We start from the raw sequence: 18170 nt of genomic DNA, 5'->3' as shown, positions 1-18170 counted from the left end.
TGTGCTACCCTAGTGCAGCTGGGCAAAGCAATGTACAGAAAGCGACTGCCCAAGGACAACGGCAAGTCGGTGCCAAAGCAAAGAACACAACCCAGGAGCTCTGGACTACCCATTAATCCCTAAAGATGGTTCCATCCAGATTCAAGAGGTGGTGGCTGGGGTGGGTAGAAGCTCACCAGCCGCTGCTCATTCTCTACTTGCTCTGTGGATAAAGAGATGACGTCCATTTCCTGGTCCAATCAGCATATGTCATGTGCATTAAGGTGGGCCCGATTCCCTGCTCACTGCAGCAGTTTTACCGCAAGAGAACACTACGATTCCAGTGGAGTTACTCCTGATTTACCCAGACATGAGAGGAGAGTCAGATCCAATGTACCCAACGGTGGCCAAGAATCCCCCACACTGAGGTTTGGTCTGGTCTGAGCTCTCCTCATTGGAATCCCTGGCAAAAATGATTGAGTTAGAGGAACCAATGAAAGCCAGGGCTTACGATGGAAATCCCAGTGTCCCCTGAGCTAGGGATGGTCTTCGGCTTCTGGCTCAGGAGATCCAGAATATCTAATCCATTGAGCAAGTCACTTGGGGCCAAATTTTCAAAAGTGGCTTCTCACTGGAAATATTTACCAAGGGTCCTGGGGGTCCTCCAACACGGGCGATTTTGAAATCAAGATTGGCTGCTTTTCTACAAGCACTGCTCTAGGCATTACTGTGGGGCAGGTCTCTGACCTGTTACCCAAGTGGTCAGACGAGCTGATCACAATGGGCCCTTCTGACCTTGCAATTGATGAATTGATGAATTCTGGATGCCCAGACTTAGAAACCCTGGCCCCACTTTTCAGAGCTTCTGAGCACTCTCAACTCCAGCCGAAGTCAGTGGGAGCTGCAGTTGCTCAATACCTTTGAAAAGCCAGGCCCAAATGTCTCACATTGGATGCCCCGAAAATGAAGCATCCAACCGTCCTGAAAATAATTGCTTTATTGTCTCTGTGCCTCAGTTTCCCTATGTTACATGAGAATAATAATACTAGCCAATAATATGATTACATCATGGTGGTGGGAGGCTAAATTCCTTGATTAATAGCTTGGATTTGCTGACTTTCCAAGCATGCTGCAAGAGATGCCAGTTTGATAGGGCTGTGAGAGACAGCATAGGGAATGTCCCTAATGATGATAGGGTAGAAAGGAGTTTCTGTAGGTGGCTGCCTGGCTGAGTCCCTGTCCTGATGAGGACTGTATTGCTGCTCGGATTTTACTATATTATTAATGATGTCTTGGATGTCCAGAGCATCTTTTAAATTTTTAATTGCATAAGCGTCTTTTAAATTTTTTAAAATCTAAATAAATAAATACAAATAATGTTTATAAAGCGCTTTGAGATCCTTGGATTGAAGGGAACTAAAGATGTGCATTAGATTACTGTATATGAGCACTGAATAAACCTGATTTGCTGGTATAACTGATGGATTTATCCCCGGAAAAAGAAGCTACAGTAAAGAAACAAGTTAGTGGACAGTTGACTAAGGATTCCCGCTTAGCCGCAGCACAGTAGAAATTAACCCTTGCATCTTACCCTGGCACACATTAGCAGAAAGTGACACTCAATGAAATTAGAGGGCCATAAATTTAGAACCAATAAAAGGAAACCATGCCTTCCCACAGCATACAGTCCACTTGTCGAAATACCAGCTACAGAGGGTCATCAGCTGAAGACATATAGCATGGCTGATTTTAAAAAGGATAATTTTACAGCCATTAATAACATTTGTAGCTATGCAAGCTAAGATAACGATATAGGTAATTAAACCTCATGCTCCAGGGCCTAAGATGATAGACTGCTGGGTTGTGAAGCATTTCCCACCTCATTCCCACTGCACATACTGGTTAGGTGTATCACCAAGAGGGTCTTTTCTTGCTAGCCCCGGAAGCACCAGGGAACAGCCAATGCAGAATAAAAAGCTAGACAGACCAATGAGCCAATCTGTTATGGCAAATTCCTCTGTCTCTTTGTAACAAGAAATAATGTAATAGCAAAAATGTATGCCACTACCCTGTGTAATAAAGCCACGATGGAGTTTTGCCTGTATCAGCATTTCCATCTAGCTTCTTTCAGCAACCATACCTTTGCTGAAATAAAGATGACACATTTTCTAAACATTTCCTCTTCAGATGTGAGCCGTTTGCATTTTGATTATATATTTTTGGACCTGGGAGCTCCAAAGAAAACATTTGATCTTAAAACAGCGTATCGCCATTCCCTCCCGGCTAGCCCACGTGAGAGGTGAGATTTTGTGTGATCTGTGGGCTAAACGGACGGTCCACATGTAGGCAACAGAGGCAATAAAATCAACTTGCCTAAGATCTACATTTTAAAAATAGGGTTTGAAATTTAATATATCCCTTAATTTGGCCAACACATCTTAAAGGTCCAGCCAACCACATGTGACCACCAACCATCTCTCTCAGATGTCCTTCATTTCAAGGGATGTAACTCACTGTAGTCCCAGAGAGCCATCTGGTCCACACATGCGGTACCCCTCACCTCGAGTCTGATCTGCTGCCCGGTGATGTTAATGGCAAAGTTCCCATTGACTTTGACGATGCAGGATCAGAGCCTTTTATTGTTAGCAACAATTTACATCAGAAATGAAGCATCATGAGGCTGGGCTCACAGGAAGAACCATTGACAGTAAAGGGAGTGGTGCCTATGACATTGGAAGAACCATTCTGAGTGTCCCTCATCTTAGGTTTGTATATCACATTTCAGCCCCCTGCCTCCTGTACCAGTTTGGGGCAAGTGGAGAGGTCTGTTACTGACTATGGGCCCAACCCTGCTAACGCCGACACAGGTGTGTAATTCTACTCACAAGGGAGGCAACTCACACTGGCGGAATTAGGCACATGCATCAGTGTTTGCAGGACCAGTCCTATGAAAACAACGCGTGGATTAAAATGATATTGGCTTTGTGTGGCAATTACTAACCCATTTGTGCACACAATGCTTAATTAAATGACTAACTTACTTTGATTTCATTAGAGCCTTACCTCACAAGAGATCAAACCACCTGTTTTTTTAAATACTTGAATGCAAAACGTAGTCTTTTTTTAAAAATAAAAATTGGCCTGGTATTTTTCTCAACTCACCGATGCCAAATACAGCCACTAGCGGGTGCTATTGCACACTATTTTAACATTCACAACTTCACAGGGAAGGAGAATGTCTTTCACTGATGTGTCCGTAAGAGTTGGGTTTTCGGCTTCGTTAGGAAACCTTGGTAACGCTTCCAGGAAAACCCAATTCCCTGGTAAAGAAAAGACAAAATACCTTTCCACACTCTGCCGCAGAGAGACTGAAACCCGCTGGGGACGTGAGCATGTTTGGGGAAGCAGAGTGCCGACGAGGGATGGCATCCATCCAGCTGCATGGCTCCGAGCTGAAAGTCTGGAGGTGTCTGCAATATAGAGGGGATCTGACCTTGCACATCTCATAGTGAAGGGACTGCTGCAGATTCCCCATTCTGATCCTGTCGGGGGTATTTGCATTAGGGGCTTTGGGCCCTAATCCTGGAAGTCGTCATGCACAGGAGCAGGGTCTTGGTTTGGTTCCATCTCTAACCTGCAGCCGGGATCATGATGGGTCAAACCTGAATGTCCCTGCTATACTGAGTCCTCATGAAAGCAAAGCCCTTCCTGCAGTCAGGGGGAGCAGTGAGTGCTCAGGATACCCCAGGATTTGGCCCCTGAGCACCAACGGGAATTGTGCCTGAAGATGCGCGGAGTCCAAACTGAGCAAGGACCTCTGGGGTGGGCCCTACAACTTAGATCTTTTAATCTAAACATTGTCAGTAACTGAAGGTTGTGCCCTCGGGAACTGACCTTCAGTACGCTTTAGCTCTGCAGCCCTAGTGATGGGGGACCCCTGAAGGGTCAGAGGCCCAGTGTGGGTTCCAAGCTGAACCCCTCCCACCAGGAACTCAAGCTGAAACTCCCAGCTCACCTCATGTCCCATCTCGAAATACAAGAGTTGGTCAAACTTTCAAGAACTCTGAAGAAGAGTTAGCTTGGGGTTTGTGGGCTGGGTGAACGTTCTGGATGGTTCTTATTGCCTCTGAACCAGCGTTCCCCCCGCTTTGATTAATACAGGGCCCAAGAAAGGCCAGCGTTAATGTTCAGGAGATGTTCTGAGGCTGCCCATCCAGCCCCACTAAAGTCAATGCAGAGACATGGGTGGAATAGAACTGAATTTGGCCTGATGTTTCTAACTCAACATTTTGGCTCTTGCTGCCCTGGATTTTGGGGTTATATTTTCCACTCAGCTTGGCTGTTCTTACCCGAGTTATTCACTGAATAATTCATTGGCCTTCCCGGGTCCTGAAATGTTCCAGCTCCATGTGATACTCACGGAACATTACTCTAGTTAACGTCTAATTACACATTACATCAAAGTTGCCGTGAAGCTGCACAGAGCAAACTACACCGTGCCTGGCACGTTGAGGGACTCCAGACGGCGGGATCGCTCAGCACCGGCAGGAAGGGAGAGCCTCACTCACAGTTACCCATCCATTTCCAGACCACAGCCGTCCCCTGGCTTTTAACTCTCCCATGCTCCCCCCACATGTCCCTGCCCTCATTGCCACGTCCTCCCTCGTCCCCAGAGCCAGCTCCGCCACCTGGGACTCCTTCACCTCTGGGCCCAGTTCTGCAGCCCTTGCTTGGGCAAACATTCCCATTGATACTCAAGTCAAGAGGCCAAATGCTGCTGCTGTTGGTATCAGCAGGAGACTGCAGGACTGGACCCTCATTCATCCCTTCTCCATGCAGCTGACCATGAAACCTCCCTCGCCACTACTGGCTGACCCTGGCAGGGCATTTCCCCGTCTCCCATCTGCAAGGCTCTCTCTGGGCTGGTTCCCTGAGCAGCTTGCTGGCAGAGCCGGCCAAGCCCACTAGCTCGCCTTCAGCAACCCCGCACGCACGGAGGCCTGTCACGTGACATTGCTGTTGAAAGTTAACAGCATGTCTTCCTATGTCGTCTGGCATTGGCGGGAGTGACCCAGCACCGCTCCCTGCACGAATCGGGTCAGGGAAGGTGCACGAAACCCCTCTGAGACCCCAGATGCAGCCCTGCTGAGCACCCAGCCCCGTGTGGGGAGTGAGGGGAGGGCTAGTTACTTTCCTTAGCCCCTGAGTGCCCTTTGGGAAAGCAGCAGTATCCTCCCGGGGGAAATGCTACACCTAGTGCCCAACCCCAGTCACTCAGTGGCCACGTGGTGAGGGAAGGAATTTCTCCAGCTCACAAGGTCACCGCAAAGTGATAGCAGCTGCTACTCCTGGCTTAGGGCCTGCATGGCCATGGTAGTCCCCTACCTCCCCATGTGCAGGCAGAAGCAGGGGCTGCACCTGCTCCAGATTCAGGGGTGCAGGAGCCTCCAGACACCTGGTACCCCCAGTGCAGGGACCAATGGCTGGTGGAGCCACCCGGTGACAGATCCACCACCCCTGCTCCATCCTGCACATGCCCCCAGACAGCCCCTGCAGAGCTAGGAGAAGGGACCTCCCCCTGCAGAGCGGAGCCCCTCTGGAAAAGGGGGGGGGGCAGGATTTGGGACGAAGGTCTGAGCCGCACTTAGGCTGACACAGTTACAGTGCTCAGGCGTGTGAAAAATTCACAACCCAAGTGCCATAGTTCTGCTGACCTAAGAATTCTTCTATCAGCCTTGCTCCCGTTGTTGGGGAGGTGGATACCTACATCAAGGGGAAAAGCCCTTTCATCGCTGTAGGCTGTGTCTACGCTCGGGGCTTACAGCGGAGCAGCTACAGCTAGAGTTAGCTAGACAGACAGAAGACCTTGTTAGGGTGACCAGATAGCAAGCGTGAAAAATCGGGATAGGGGGTGGGAGGTAATAGGTGCCTATATAACACAAATCCCTGGATATTGGGACTGTCCCTATAAAATCGGGACATCTGGTCACCGCTAGGCCTTGTCTACACCAGGGATTTGCTCCAATTTCAGCCATCAGTGTAGACAGGCACAGCTGCTATTTGCACCGACAAAGTATGCCCCTGCTGGAAATCGGTATCCACTTGGCCAGTGCAAACAGTGGCTGTTCCAGTCTACACCATGAATTACACCCGTGCAGCTATGCTGCTGGCTGAAACAGAGGCAAATCCTCAATGGAGGCAACACGCTCCGTTCCCCCTGCATCTCCCTCTTCTTCAGCCCATGTGCTCACCTACTTCTCCCCAGTCACTCCACTAACAAGCCCCTTCCCTCCAGCCCAGGGCTGCGCCTCGTGGGTTTGCCCAACGCGAGACAGAAATCAGCCGCCCTGCTACACAAGTCAAAGGGAGGCTTAAATCAAATCTTCCTTGGCAACAATGACATTAATTATGCTTTTAACACATTTTACTGCTTTTTTCCCCCCTCACTTCAGGCCACATCTGTGTGAACAATATCGAAAAGATTTACGATCTTCTTTCGTAATTGCAGCCACACAGCCCTGCTCACTTATCAAAATACTCGCTGAGCAATCAGCCTCCGCCGGGGAGCCGTGTTGACAGCAGCCATTCAGAACAAAAACGTTGAATCAGGACTTGTGTGTCGCTTCGAAAGTAGTCTACAAAGAATCTGCCTGTCAAGGAATGCATCGAGATGGCTAAAATTACAGGAGTGAGAGCCCGCGCTGAGGTGGGGTCTGCATGGGGAGGGTGAACGAATAGATCCGGGCTCCGGAAACAGCTCTGACATTTGGTTCTCGTATCGCAGGATAAAATTTAATGAGGACAAAAATATGTCTCCTGAATTCCCCTAAGAAATCATTAAAACATTTTGTTATTCCTAAATGTCTGCCCGATGAGTTAGTGTCCCTGCCGGAGCCCTCCTGCACCTTGCAACTCTTCATCCTCCGACTTGACAGCTCGGCTGGTTCTTCGATACCGGGAGACTCCTTCCTGCCAAGCACTGCATGAGCGAGGGTTCGCGTAATGCAAAGGGCCCCTGGTACGACACACGGGGCTCTCTGCTAGGAGTTACTGCTCAAGCCTACACAGGGCCAGGCACCAAATCCACCAGTGGGGGGGCCAGAGTCTGGTGAAGGTGCGGGGGAGGCCACACTACGCAGAGCCTCTAGTCCTTTCCCAGAGGGAGCTCTGAGCATGGCAGCAGCTAGCTCTATTTTTCTAGGGACACAGAGACTTGACAAGCTCGCACAGCCCATGAGGCAGAACCAGCGTTAGAACCCAGGACTCCTGAATGCTAGTCCAGCACCCAAACCGCTGCACCACACTGCTTTGCTCCACGGACAACTTTGGCAGCAGGCAGAGTTGGCTGTTGGTTGGCCACGAATCAGGGTGCCAGGCCCAGTTCTGCCGCTGGACTTCGCCAAGTTGCTTTACTCCTCTGTGCCACAGTTTCCCCATCTATAAGATGGGGACAACACAGTCTTGCTAAACCAGTTGTGAACATTTACCAGACCAGGCACCAAATCTGCTCACCCGCCCTGACCACTGTGACGAGAATGAAAAACCCAGCATTATTTTACTTGCCCATCAAACCCTCGCTAGTTACCCCAGATGAGCTGACAAGCAGGATTTTGCAAGGCTGCGGGAATACCATTCGCACAGGGCTGTGTGACCCTGTGCTAGAAAGCATTGTTGTTATTACTGAGCACGGAGGGGCGGACGGTTCATTCTAGGCTCAGGATGCCCAGTTACTGTATGTTAACCTTGGGGTCAGCCTTGATTGGCTCTCCTTTCAAAAGAGCTCAGACAACATACAGATGGGCATGAACAGCGCTAGGTGTAGGGTTCGGCGGATGTCCCGATGCGTGTTTAAACCCCCTCCATGTCCTTGTTGGGAGCTGGGCTGTAAAAGGAGCTCAGTCATTGTAGTTAACTTACTGTCAAAAACACAACTGGGGATAGAAGCCATGTTATTACAAGGCTCAAGCAAACGTATTTCTTTTCTAATGTCAAGATACATTTGGCTCACGTGCCAAAATACAAGAATGGCAAAAGCTGCTTCCACTTTGTCTGTGCCACCTGCTTGGATCTCAAAAAGAACATGGAAAAGTTAGTGGCCACCATCCCGGCCGTGATGCAGGGAGATCAAACACGGAGGATGCAGTGCCATGGCCCAAAGGACACTGGAAGGAGACCCGATTCTGGGCAATTGGAGGGATGGATAACATGAGAGATAGAGCTGCAGAAAGCCCTGAGCACCAGGACAGGGCAGTGATGCTGTGGCATGCAGCATACACAGCAATCCTTGCTTCTAATGGCTGCTGGGCGGTCTGTTCTCAACATTAATTATTCAGCTAAGTAGCCAAAGCATTCCTTACCTGGTGCTCCAATTAATTGCTTGTAAACACTGAGGAAAGCCGTCTCAGCCTCCTTGCTTCTTTTACTAAGTGCAATCACCTGAGGGAAAACAGAAATAGGAGGTGAGGAAATGTGAAACCAGGGCTTCAAAGAAGAGAAGAAATCCCTGAAGGCCGGACTCTGGTCCCAGCTAGGTCGGCATGAATCTGGAGTCTCTCCCATCCAAGCCACAGGCAGATCTTCCTGGCATACGCATGGATTGCAGCAGGGATACTCCAGCTTGGCACGAGTGTAACGGAGACCAGAATCCGTGCCCCGCTGCAGAGTTAATAATTACCACCTACACTCTCCTCACACTGCTGGGGCTGTGCAACTGCATCCACTGCAAAGCTGCTGGGTCTGTTCTCGAACCAGTAAGCAGCACTTAACAGCCTTTGACCCTTCGTTTTATTGCTTGGTGCCGCTTCTGGTCATCAGTGATGATTGCTGGGGTTTTTCTGGCTCACTCTAGGAATTATTTTTAGCAGAGGTCACCGCTGACTTTAAGATCATAATACAGCAACGCAGAGTCGGAGCGCCTCTAGGGCATGCTGCAAGACCCTGTTTGATCAAGTTGCTTCTGCCATAACTACAGCGGTCTAACAGGGAACTGGGGTGGGGGAAGGAATTGAACCCCAAACCGAGGTCCCTATGACCAGAGGAATGACAAAAAGAAAAAGATTCCACAAAGTTTACAACGGATCTTGTGTTGATGACTTAACTGACCTGTGCAGTGTTTAGATCCCACAGAGACAGGGAGAACCCGGTGTGAATTTCCTAGGCCCTGTAGGTCAATTTACAGCGCATAAGCCTGTTCCACCAACTTGTTTGCTTTTCGCCTTTGGATGTTTTGCCAACTTCCATGATCTTCTAACGTTCTTATTTAATGGAAACACGGAAGATGCAGCCACATCCACACGTGCTGCCCCGCTGCGGAGCTCTTTGCACGGTTTAGTTCTATTACGTAGTTTGTCTAGTTGACCAGAGTTGAAAATGGGACTGGCATATTCGTATGTGAACACTGGAGGTGATATTTCCAGGGAAGGGCCTTATGGGCACTTTATAAAAAGCCCAGGGATATGGGAATGAATATTAATGCTACTTGGTATGTGTCTAGCCCCTTTCATCAAATGCACTGAACTGTTATCTCTGTAGTACAGATACGAAAGTGGGGAATGGGCTCTGCCACAGACTTCCCCTGAGACCACAGGCATGTCACTTAGCCTTTCTGGCCCAGATCCTGGGAGGAATTAAGGCTCCATTGATTTCAATGGAAGTTAGGAGCCTAACTACCTCTGAAGATCTGTGCCTCGGCTCCTCAACTGCATAACAAACATAAAAAAAGAAGCTTACAAGAAGTGGAAGGTTGGACATTTGACCAGGGAAGAGTATAAAAATACTGCTCGGGCATGTAGGAATGAAATCAGGAGGGCCAAATCGCACCTGGAGCTGCAGCTAGCAAGAGATGTCAAGAGTAACAAGAAGGGTTTCTTCAGGTATGTTGGCAACAAGAAGAAAGCCAAGGAAAGTGTGGGCCCCTTACTGAATGAGGGAGACAACCTAGTGACAGAGGATGTGGAAAAAGCTAATGTACTCAATGCTTTTTTTGCCTCTGTCTTCACTAACAAGGTCAGCTCCCAGACTGCTGCGCTGGACATCACAACATGGGGAGTAGATAGCCAGCCCTCTGTGGAAAAAGAGGTGGTTAGGGACTATTTAGAAAAGCTGGATGTGCAAAGTCCATGGGGCCGGACGAGTTGCATCTGAGAGTGCTGAAGGAATTGGCGGCTGTGATTGCAGAGCCATTGGCCATTATCTTTGAAAACTCGTGGCGAACGGCAGAAGTCCCAGATGACTGGAAAAAGGTTACTGTAGTGCCAATCTTTAAAAAAGGAAGAAGGAGGATCCTGGGAGCTACAGGCCAGTCAGCCTCACCTCAGTCCCCGGAAAAATCATGGAGCAGGTCCTCAAAGAATCAATCCTGAAGCACTTACATGAGAGGAAAGTGATCAGGAACAGTCAGCATGGATTCACCAGGGGAAGGTCATGCCTGACTAATCTAATCGCCTTCTGTGATGAGATTACTGGTTCTGTGGATGAAGGGAAAGCAGTGGATGTATTGTTTCTTGACTTTAGCAAAGCTTTTGACACGGTCTCCCACAGTATTCTTGTCAGCAAGTTAAAGAAGTATGGGCTGGATGAATGCACTATAAGGTGGGTAGAAAGTTGGCTAGATTGTCGGGCTCAACGGGTAGTGATCAATGGCTCCATGTCTAGCTGGCAGCCGGTGTCAAGTGGAGTGCCCCAAGGGTCGGTCCTGGGGCCGGTTTTGTTCAATATCTTCATAAATGATCTGGAGGATGGTGTGGATTGCACTCAGCAAATTTGCGGATGATACTAAACTGGGAGGAGAGGTAGATACGCTGGAGGGCAGGGATAGGATACAGAGGGACCTAGACAAATTGGAGGATTGGGCCAAAAGAAATCTGATGAGGTTCAATAAGGATAAGTGCAGGGTCCTACACTTAGGACGGAAGAACCCAATGCACCGCTACAGACTAGGGACCGAATGGCTAGGCAGCAGTTCTGCGGAAAAGGACATAGGGGTGACAGTGGACAAGAAGCTGGATATGAGTCAGCAGTATGCCCTTGTTGCCAAGAAGGCCAGTGGCATTTGGGGATGTATAAGTAGGGGCATAGCGAGCAGATCGGGGGATGTGATCGTCCCCCTCTATTCGACATTGGTGAGGCCTCATCTGGAGTACTGTGTCCAGTTTTGGGCCCCACACTACAAGAAGGATGTGGATAAATTGGAGAGAGTCCCGCAAAGAGCAACAAAAATGATTAGGGGTCTGGAACACATGACTTATGAGGAGAGGCTGAGGGAACTGGGATTGTTTAGTCTGCGGAAGAGAAGAATGAGGGGGGATTTGATAGCTGCTTTCAGCTACCTGAGAGGTGGTTCCAGAGAGGATGGTTCTAGACTATTCTCAGTGGTAGAAGAGGACAGAACAAGGAGTAATGGTCTCAAGTTGCAGTGGGGGAGGTTTAGATTGGATATTAGGAAAAACTTTTTCACTAGGATGGTGGTGAAACACTGGAATGCGTTACCTAGGGAGGTGGTAGAATCTCCTTCCTTAGAGGTTTTTAAGGTCAGGCTTGACAAAGCCCTGGCTGGGATGATTTAATTGGAGATTAGTCCTGCTTTGAGCAGGGGGTTGGACTAGATGACCTCCTGAGGTCCCTTCCAACCCTGAGATTCTATGATAACTGGGATAACAGCCCTGCCCTGGCCCCCGGGGTCCTGGGAGGTTAAAGGCATTAACATTTGGGAGGTACTGGGGCTGTCTAAGTAGATACACAGAGGGGACACGCACTTTGGGTGACGTCATGCTGGGAGTTGGCACATGTGGGAACAGACCTAATGTCTCCCCTGCTTTCAGGTCGCCATGTGTCAGTGCTCCGCACATCCCTCCCACTGGGGTCAGTCTTTGCTCTCTGATAGCTGGGGGTAATGGGACTTTCAAGCAATCAGAGGCTAAGGACACTCAAAGCTCGGGATCACATCCCTGACCATCTTGGCTAATAGCCACTGACGCACCTATCCTCCATGAACTTATCTAATTCTTTTTTGAACCCAGTTATAGTTTTGGCCTTCACAACATCCCCTGGCAAGGAGTTCCACAGGTTGACAGGGTGCTGTGTGAAGAAATACTTCCTATTGTTTGTTTTATACCCGCTGCCTATTCATTTCATTGGCTGACCCCAGGTTCTTGTGTTATGAAAGACACAAACTCTCGCTGGTACCTACCAGGCTCCCCACGCAGCCACCCTCGCTGCAGAGGCAACAGCACAAAGAATCCCACTTAGAAGAACCTGGTGGACCATCAGCACTGGGCACCTCCAAGCAAAGCCAACTTGTCAGTGCCTCCCTCTAATGCCTCACCCTAGTGAGAGCAGTCAGTGAAATTTCACTGGGGACAGGTAGTGCATTTCAGCTTGCCTTCCCAGCTGCCACTCAACCCCCAAGTGATCAGGAAACCCCCAGCGATCATTAAACTCAGCTAATCATCTGTCAGAGACGTGGGTGAGCCTCCTTCTCAACTCTACAGTGAGAGCGAGCAGAAAAACCTACACACACACACACACCCCCGACACGATCACCCCCACGTGTCTAGCTCAGAGCCATATGCCCAGCCACAAGATGAGCCCAGAAGAGACACTATCTTGTAGCTCTCTGGTAGGAATCATAGCAGTGATCCGGTGCGAGCAACCCTAAGCCCTGTGTTAATGCGCCATGTTAGCCGTACGCTAAGCACCATGTTAGTGGAGTCCATTCCAGCCCTAGGAGCAAGAAAGACTCCTACTAGTCAGCTGCTGTACAGCACTCTTCAGTGAACAGGTCTCCCGGTGCTCCACCAGGGAAGATCAGTATATTACCCCCTTGTTACAGACAGGGAACCTCAGGCAAAGAGAGCTCAGCTGAGTTGTCCAAGGTCACACAATGAGTCAGTGGCAGAACCAAGAAGAGAAGCCAGGTTTCCCGACTCCTGGTCCCGTGCTGTATCCACCAGACCAGCAAACTATGCAGCTCGCTCGGCTTTATTTGCTTCTAACTGAAGGCGGCTTAGTGCTATCCCTGACTCTGGAGCATATGCCTTATCCCCACAACGTTACACACGTGGAACCCCCGTATCGTGGTCGACAGAAACGGCTCCAACAGCCCCCAGGATAGCCAACCCTGCTGACATGGGCTGGCAGAAAGGCCAGCCAGTGCGCTCACCATGCTTCATTACGTGCGTCACAGTCAGCGTTAAGAAGGAGCACACTGTCTATGTGCATGAATCCGTCCGCGGGAGGAAAAGCACCTGGCTGTTAAGGAGGAGAAAGATACGGCTGGCCAGTCACAAGGCGTTTACCTCACCCTTCTCCACGGCCCTGAAATCCTGCCAGATGCAAGCAGCTGTGCTTCCATTCCCAGGTGTTGTCTGTTACGCTATGTCCCATCATTAGAGCTGGGAGCTGGACCTTCCATGCACTGGTCAGTTATTTTAATATGGAACCCAGAAACCCAAGAGAGGGCTCAGGGGGAGCCCCACAGAGGGCAGACATGAGCAAGACAGGAAACACAACTTTGCAGCTAAGCCACAACACCGCACTGGGATTCGAGAGACCTGGGTTCAACCCTTGGCTCTGCTACAGACTCACTGTGTGACCTTGGTCAAGTCACTTCTTTCTGTGCCTGTTTACCCACCTGCAAGACAGGGACGATAATGACATTACAGCTGTTGCTTGTCCAGTCTATTTAGATTGCAGACAGGGGCAGGACCACCTCTATTAGTCTGTCCAGTGCCAAGGGCAATAAAGCCCCACCAGAGATCGCGACTCTGAGCACTACTGTAATATAAATATAACAACAACAACCATGACAGCATTAGCAGGCAGAGAAATGTTTATCTGGCTGTGGTTCTGTAGCCACTGGCCCATTTACTCCCAATACATCTCTGCTGCCCCATGGAAGGCAGGAGTTCCCAAGTGCCCACGTGGCAGTGAGAAGGGAGGAGGTTGTCAAAAGGATCCATGGAATTAAACAAAGTAACTAGTTTACACCCTGCATCCTTTGCCTTTGGCTAAATTCCTAACACTACAGTAATGTCACACCAAGATAAATCATTGATGCGCTTTGCATCAATGAAAATTATAATTTAATGCTGGAGCTTAAATAAGAGATAAGAATTTCACCTTTTATTTAAACGGCAGGCTGCTGAGCTGGGTCCAACACCACACATCCCCAAAAGCCTCGCCCACGTTGACATCTTCAGGTCAGGGTGAGATGGCTGAGACCCCCAGCTCCCCCACCCCTTTGCTTTCGGTCCTTGCAGACCCTGGGGGCCTTCCCATCAGGGTGCATCACCAGTACCATGCCACCTCCCAGAGGGACCACGGCCAGACTCCCGCTGTGCAATTCAGAAGTAACTAAACTCTGCCGCGTTGCATGGCTAACAGACCAATATATTAGTCGTGCCGCAATATCCCCATTCAACATTGATGTGCATGAATCTTTTACTCCAGTTAACTTTTCAGCATTTGCCTACACAATCCTGGTGGTGTTTCCTACCTGCTCCCACCTGACTGCAGAGTTCTTTGTTCACTACGGTCCTGACCCACTAAAGGTTTTAAAGGTGCCTACATAGCCTGGAGAATCTGGATCAAAGTGACTTTGCTCAGAACTTTCACGTTCATCCCCGACGGGTTTGCCTTGCTTTTGCTGATGCCGGACAGCATGATCCATCACCTTCCACTACTTGGATAGACGGGAAAAAAAAGAGGTTAAAATTAGGGAGCCCGGGACAGGCAAATATCCCCTTCCAAAGAGCATCTCTGTGCTACCGCTTGGATTTTGCTCCAAGCACGAGCTGCCACAGAGACTGAATTGAGGAGTCTAGCCTAAGGACTCAGCAGGTCTCTGAAGGCTGTGGGGAGGAAGTTTGCATTAGCGCTGCTTGGAATTGGATAATCAACCATCACCTGGCTCTTTCACTAGCACTAAAGTCTCTGCTCCTGCCAAGAGTAGCATCCAGCTGAGCCTCCAGGCAACCCCCCTGACCTCGCTGGGGCACTAAGTAGCCATGACAATCTGCCCACGTGCTGTCACTTGTGGGAGCAGACCCTGAATTCGTAACAAAAAAGTTAGGAGAAAAGGCTGAAACTGCAGCGGTGAGTGTGACTGGGATGGCGTCTGTCTAGCCACCAACTCACTGCAGGCTGCCTGGTTTAGCAAGCTGAGAACCAGACTGGGAGCCTGGAATCGCAGGGTCCCAATTCTCTCTCCTCCACTGACTGGCTGGCAACGTCTGGGGCCAGTTACTGGGCCGAGTAATGTGTCAGATTCAAGTGGCAGGTAGGCAAGTAAAAGGAAGTGGCCCAGGGTACTTAGCCCTTCCGATAACAACAGAACACACTGAATGAGCTATAGCGTATAGGTTTTCTAGAGTGCTCACGGCAGGAGTACCCGAGAGCCTCACTAATATTAATGCATTTATCCTCGAGTAGGAAAGTATTACTACTCCTGTTTCACTTATGGGGAAGACTGAGGCACAGAGAGGTTAGATCCTGAGGGCCAGATTCACGAAGAGATTTAGAATCCTAGCTTCCTAGAAGATAGGAGCCTAGATTCCTTTTTGGGGTCTGGGCCTTAGGCCCATTCTGACGTGCTTTGCTGAACTGGGGCCGCAGTGATTTACCAAGGCCCCCAGGAAGTCTGCGCCAAAGCTTGGAACAGGCTCATGATCTCCCACATCCCAGCTCAACGCCTAACCATGGATTTCGTTGTCTGACTTTAGACAGCCAGGCTCGAAAACTTTGGGTTTGACCTCCCGGTGCCTCCTCTTCCCCATCCTCATGGAGGCGCTGGACAGATTCACTACTGAATGTTCATTCCGTGCTTGAAAGTGTAGACCACTGATTGCGTAAGTGCTCAGGGTTATGATAAAGCCCCTGGACCAACCTGCACTATTATAACAGAATTCCATTTATTCCAGAAAAAGTCAAGGACCAAAAAATATTGCCCTGTGTTAATTTATCCTTGGAAAGGATCCCTGAATCTTTACCCTGAATCTCACCAGGAAGCAAGGCTAATTCTCAGCGTCTCAGGGAAAAACCTATCAGATACATTGTACTCTAACATTCGCAATAACTCCAGAGCTAAAAATAAGACGAGTAGTTTGTCTGTGTTAATAATCACCTTCCACCCAAGGAAGGGCAGTGGTCTCGTGCACCTCTAGAAAGAGAACCACGTACTATTTGAAGCTAAAACTGACCTGATCCCAACTAGCAGAAGTGGTATGAGCAATGGCGAAATCAGTTACACCAATCACAGATTTGATAATTATTGAATGAAGTCCTAACTTCCAGCCGCAGCACAGTGGGAGCTTCACAATCGCTCCAATTTAAAGGGGTGAGAGGTTTGGGGTTTTTTCCCCCTTCTCATTGCTAGAAAAGCGTCCAACCTCCACACAAGAGTGAATTTAAATTGCTTGTCATTCAAAACAAAAGCAAACCACTCATTTGTAATTTAGCAGCCACCTGAGCAAACCCCCTCCACGCTCACAGTCACTAGAGCACAAAGATCATTTTTCTATTGTTAAAATTGCATAAGCCATGGCTTTTTTTAGCATCTTATACACTTACCCACTTTCTCATTCTAGTGCTTCCAGCATCTATGAAATTTGGGGGCTTTCTTTAGCATTTCACAAACAAATTCGGCTTCAGGGGGTTTGAAAGAACAAACCACAAACACAGCGGCAGTAGGCCAGTAACGCAAGCAGAAAACTATCAGAGCTGGGTGTGCATTTTAACTGGACAAAGTTCCGGTCTCTGCACTACACAGCTGCACATCCTCTCTAGGTGGTTTTAGAAGCCCTGATTTAAGGCTTCTCCTTTTTACATCAGGAGAGGCTACTGCAGAGCTTCTGCACTAGAATACAATGTCCCTATGGTGCCGGTCTTACAGCCCTTTTCCAGCTCTTGCCTGTACAATACAATGAATGCAGACTTTGCCTTCCCAAGACTCACCGTTCTAAAGCAGTTGTTTTATCAGCCAAGAACCAGAGAACTGGGTTACTGACATTCATTAGCAATTCACTAGCACAACAAAAGGGCACGATGGCTCAAGGTCAACATTTTCAAACTTGGATGCCTACAATTAGCCACCTAAATACATACTAAGGACCCGATGGCATCTACCGAAGTCAGTGGAAAGACTTCCATTAATTTCGGTGGGCACGGGTTGTGGCCTAGCCACTCACTAGAAGTGGCCTGGTTGTCAAAGGTGCTGAGCACGCACAGCTGAAGTGGAAAACAGGCCATTTGTCCTGGTGCCTCAATGAACATAGGTGCCTAAGCTTGGAGCACCCACGTTTCAACCTGATGACCCATGTCAGTGACACGTAACTTTCCATTTCAAATAGGCAGAGGGATGTCACTGGAGAGGAAACAATCATCGGCGTTGACTTTTATTGGAAATGTTATGGTAGCCCAATTTTTACTTTATAAAAGCATCACCTCAGTATCACTGGGGCTGAGACGAGAACTATTGAGTGTTGACTCTACAACTTGTGCAAAAAGCGCCATAACTCGTCCCATGGAGCAATGGATTAGGAAAGAGCAGAAATTGTACAGAATCCTGTTTTCTCCTTGGGTTTTACGTTTGTCAAGAGGGCCCAGTGGGGATACACTGGGATTCAGGAGACCTGTATTCTGGTCCCAGCTCTGCCATTGACTCACTGAGCAAATCATTCCTGTCCTCTGTGCCTCAATTTCCCCATCTGCAACGTGTGGCTAACTCTGCCTCCCTGCTTACGGAAATCACTGAGATCGATATCAATCAAAAGCTCAAGGTGCTTCAACATTTTTTCCCCATATTTAAATAGTTTGGGGGTTTCATAAAACCTGTAATATTCAAATGGAAAACAGACAAGCGTTCATTCTAGTCAGAACCAAAAAGTATGTAATAGACACGTTAAAATTCACACACAATAGAGGGTAATACTTCCAGTACTGAACTTGTTTCTTTTTCCTATGAATGAACAAAATCATTAAGTACACACATGCACCTCTGTGCACACGCATACAAACACGTGTAGTTAAAGAGTAAAAGAGTAACAGAAGTTTTGGGGTTTTTTAAGAGGAACTCTACCTACCTATATAGCCCTCTTAACTATGATATTTGAGCAACCTTCACAGTCACGAGTGAATTTTATCCCCACAACCTCCCTGTGAAGAAGGGCAGAATCCCTCCCCATTACAGAGACTGG

At 48.7% G+C, this 18170-nt stretch overlaps 1 protein-coding gene across 3 annotated transcripts in view; it reads right to left on the bottom strand.

The window, feature by feature from the left end:
* Positions 1-18170, bottom strand: part of CUX2 (cut like homeobox 2) — a 265715-nt gene that overhangs the window by 50142 nt on the left and 197403 nt on the right. For all 3 annotated transcript variants that reach the window (XM_084649636.1, XM_084649637.1, XM_084649638.1), the window contains exon 4: positions 8337-8415. In XM_084649636.1, the coding sequence (XP_084505762.1) occupies positions 8337-8415 (79 nt within the window). The remainder of the gene's footprint in view (positions 1-8336; positions 8416-18170) is intronic.

Source organism: Lepidochelys olivacea (assembly GCF_965140295.1).
Source record: "Lepidochelys olivacea isolate rLepOli2 genome assembly, chromosome: 15".
NCBI classification, from domain to species: Eukaryota; Metazoa; Chordata; order Testudines; family Cheloniidae; genus Lepidochelys; species Lepidochelys olivacea.
The sequence above is the reverse complement of the archived record's forward strand: the minus strand, read 5'-3'. Positions and strand labels throughout refer to the sequence as shown.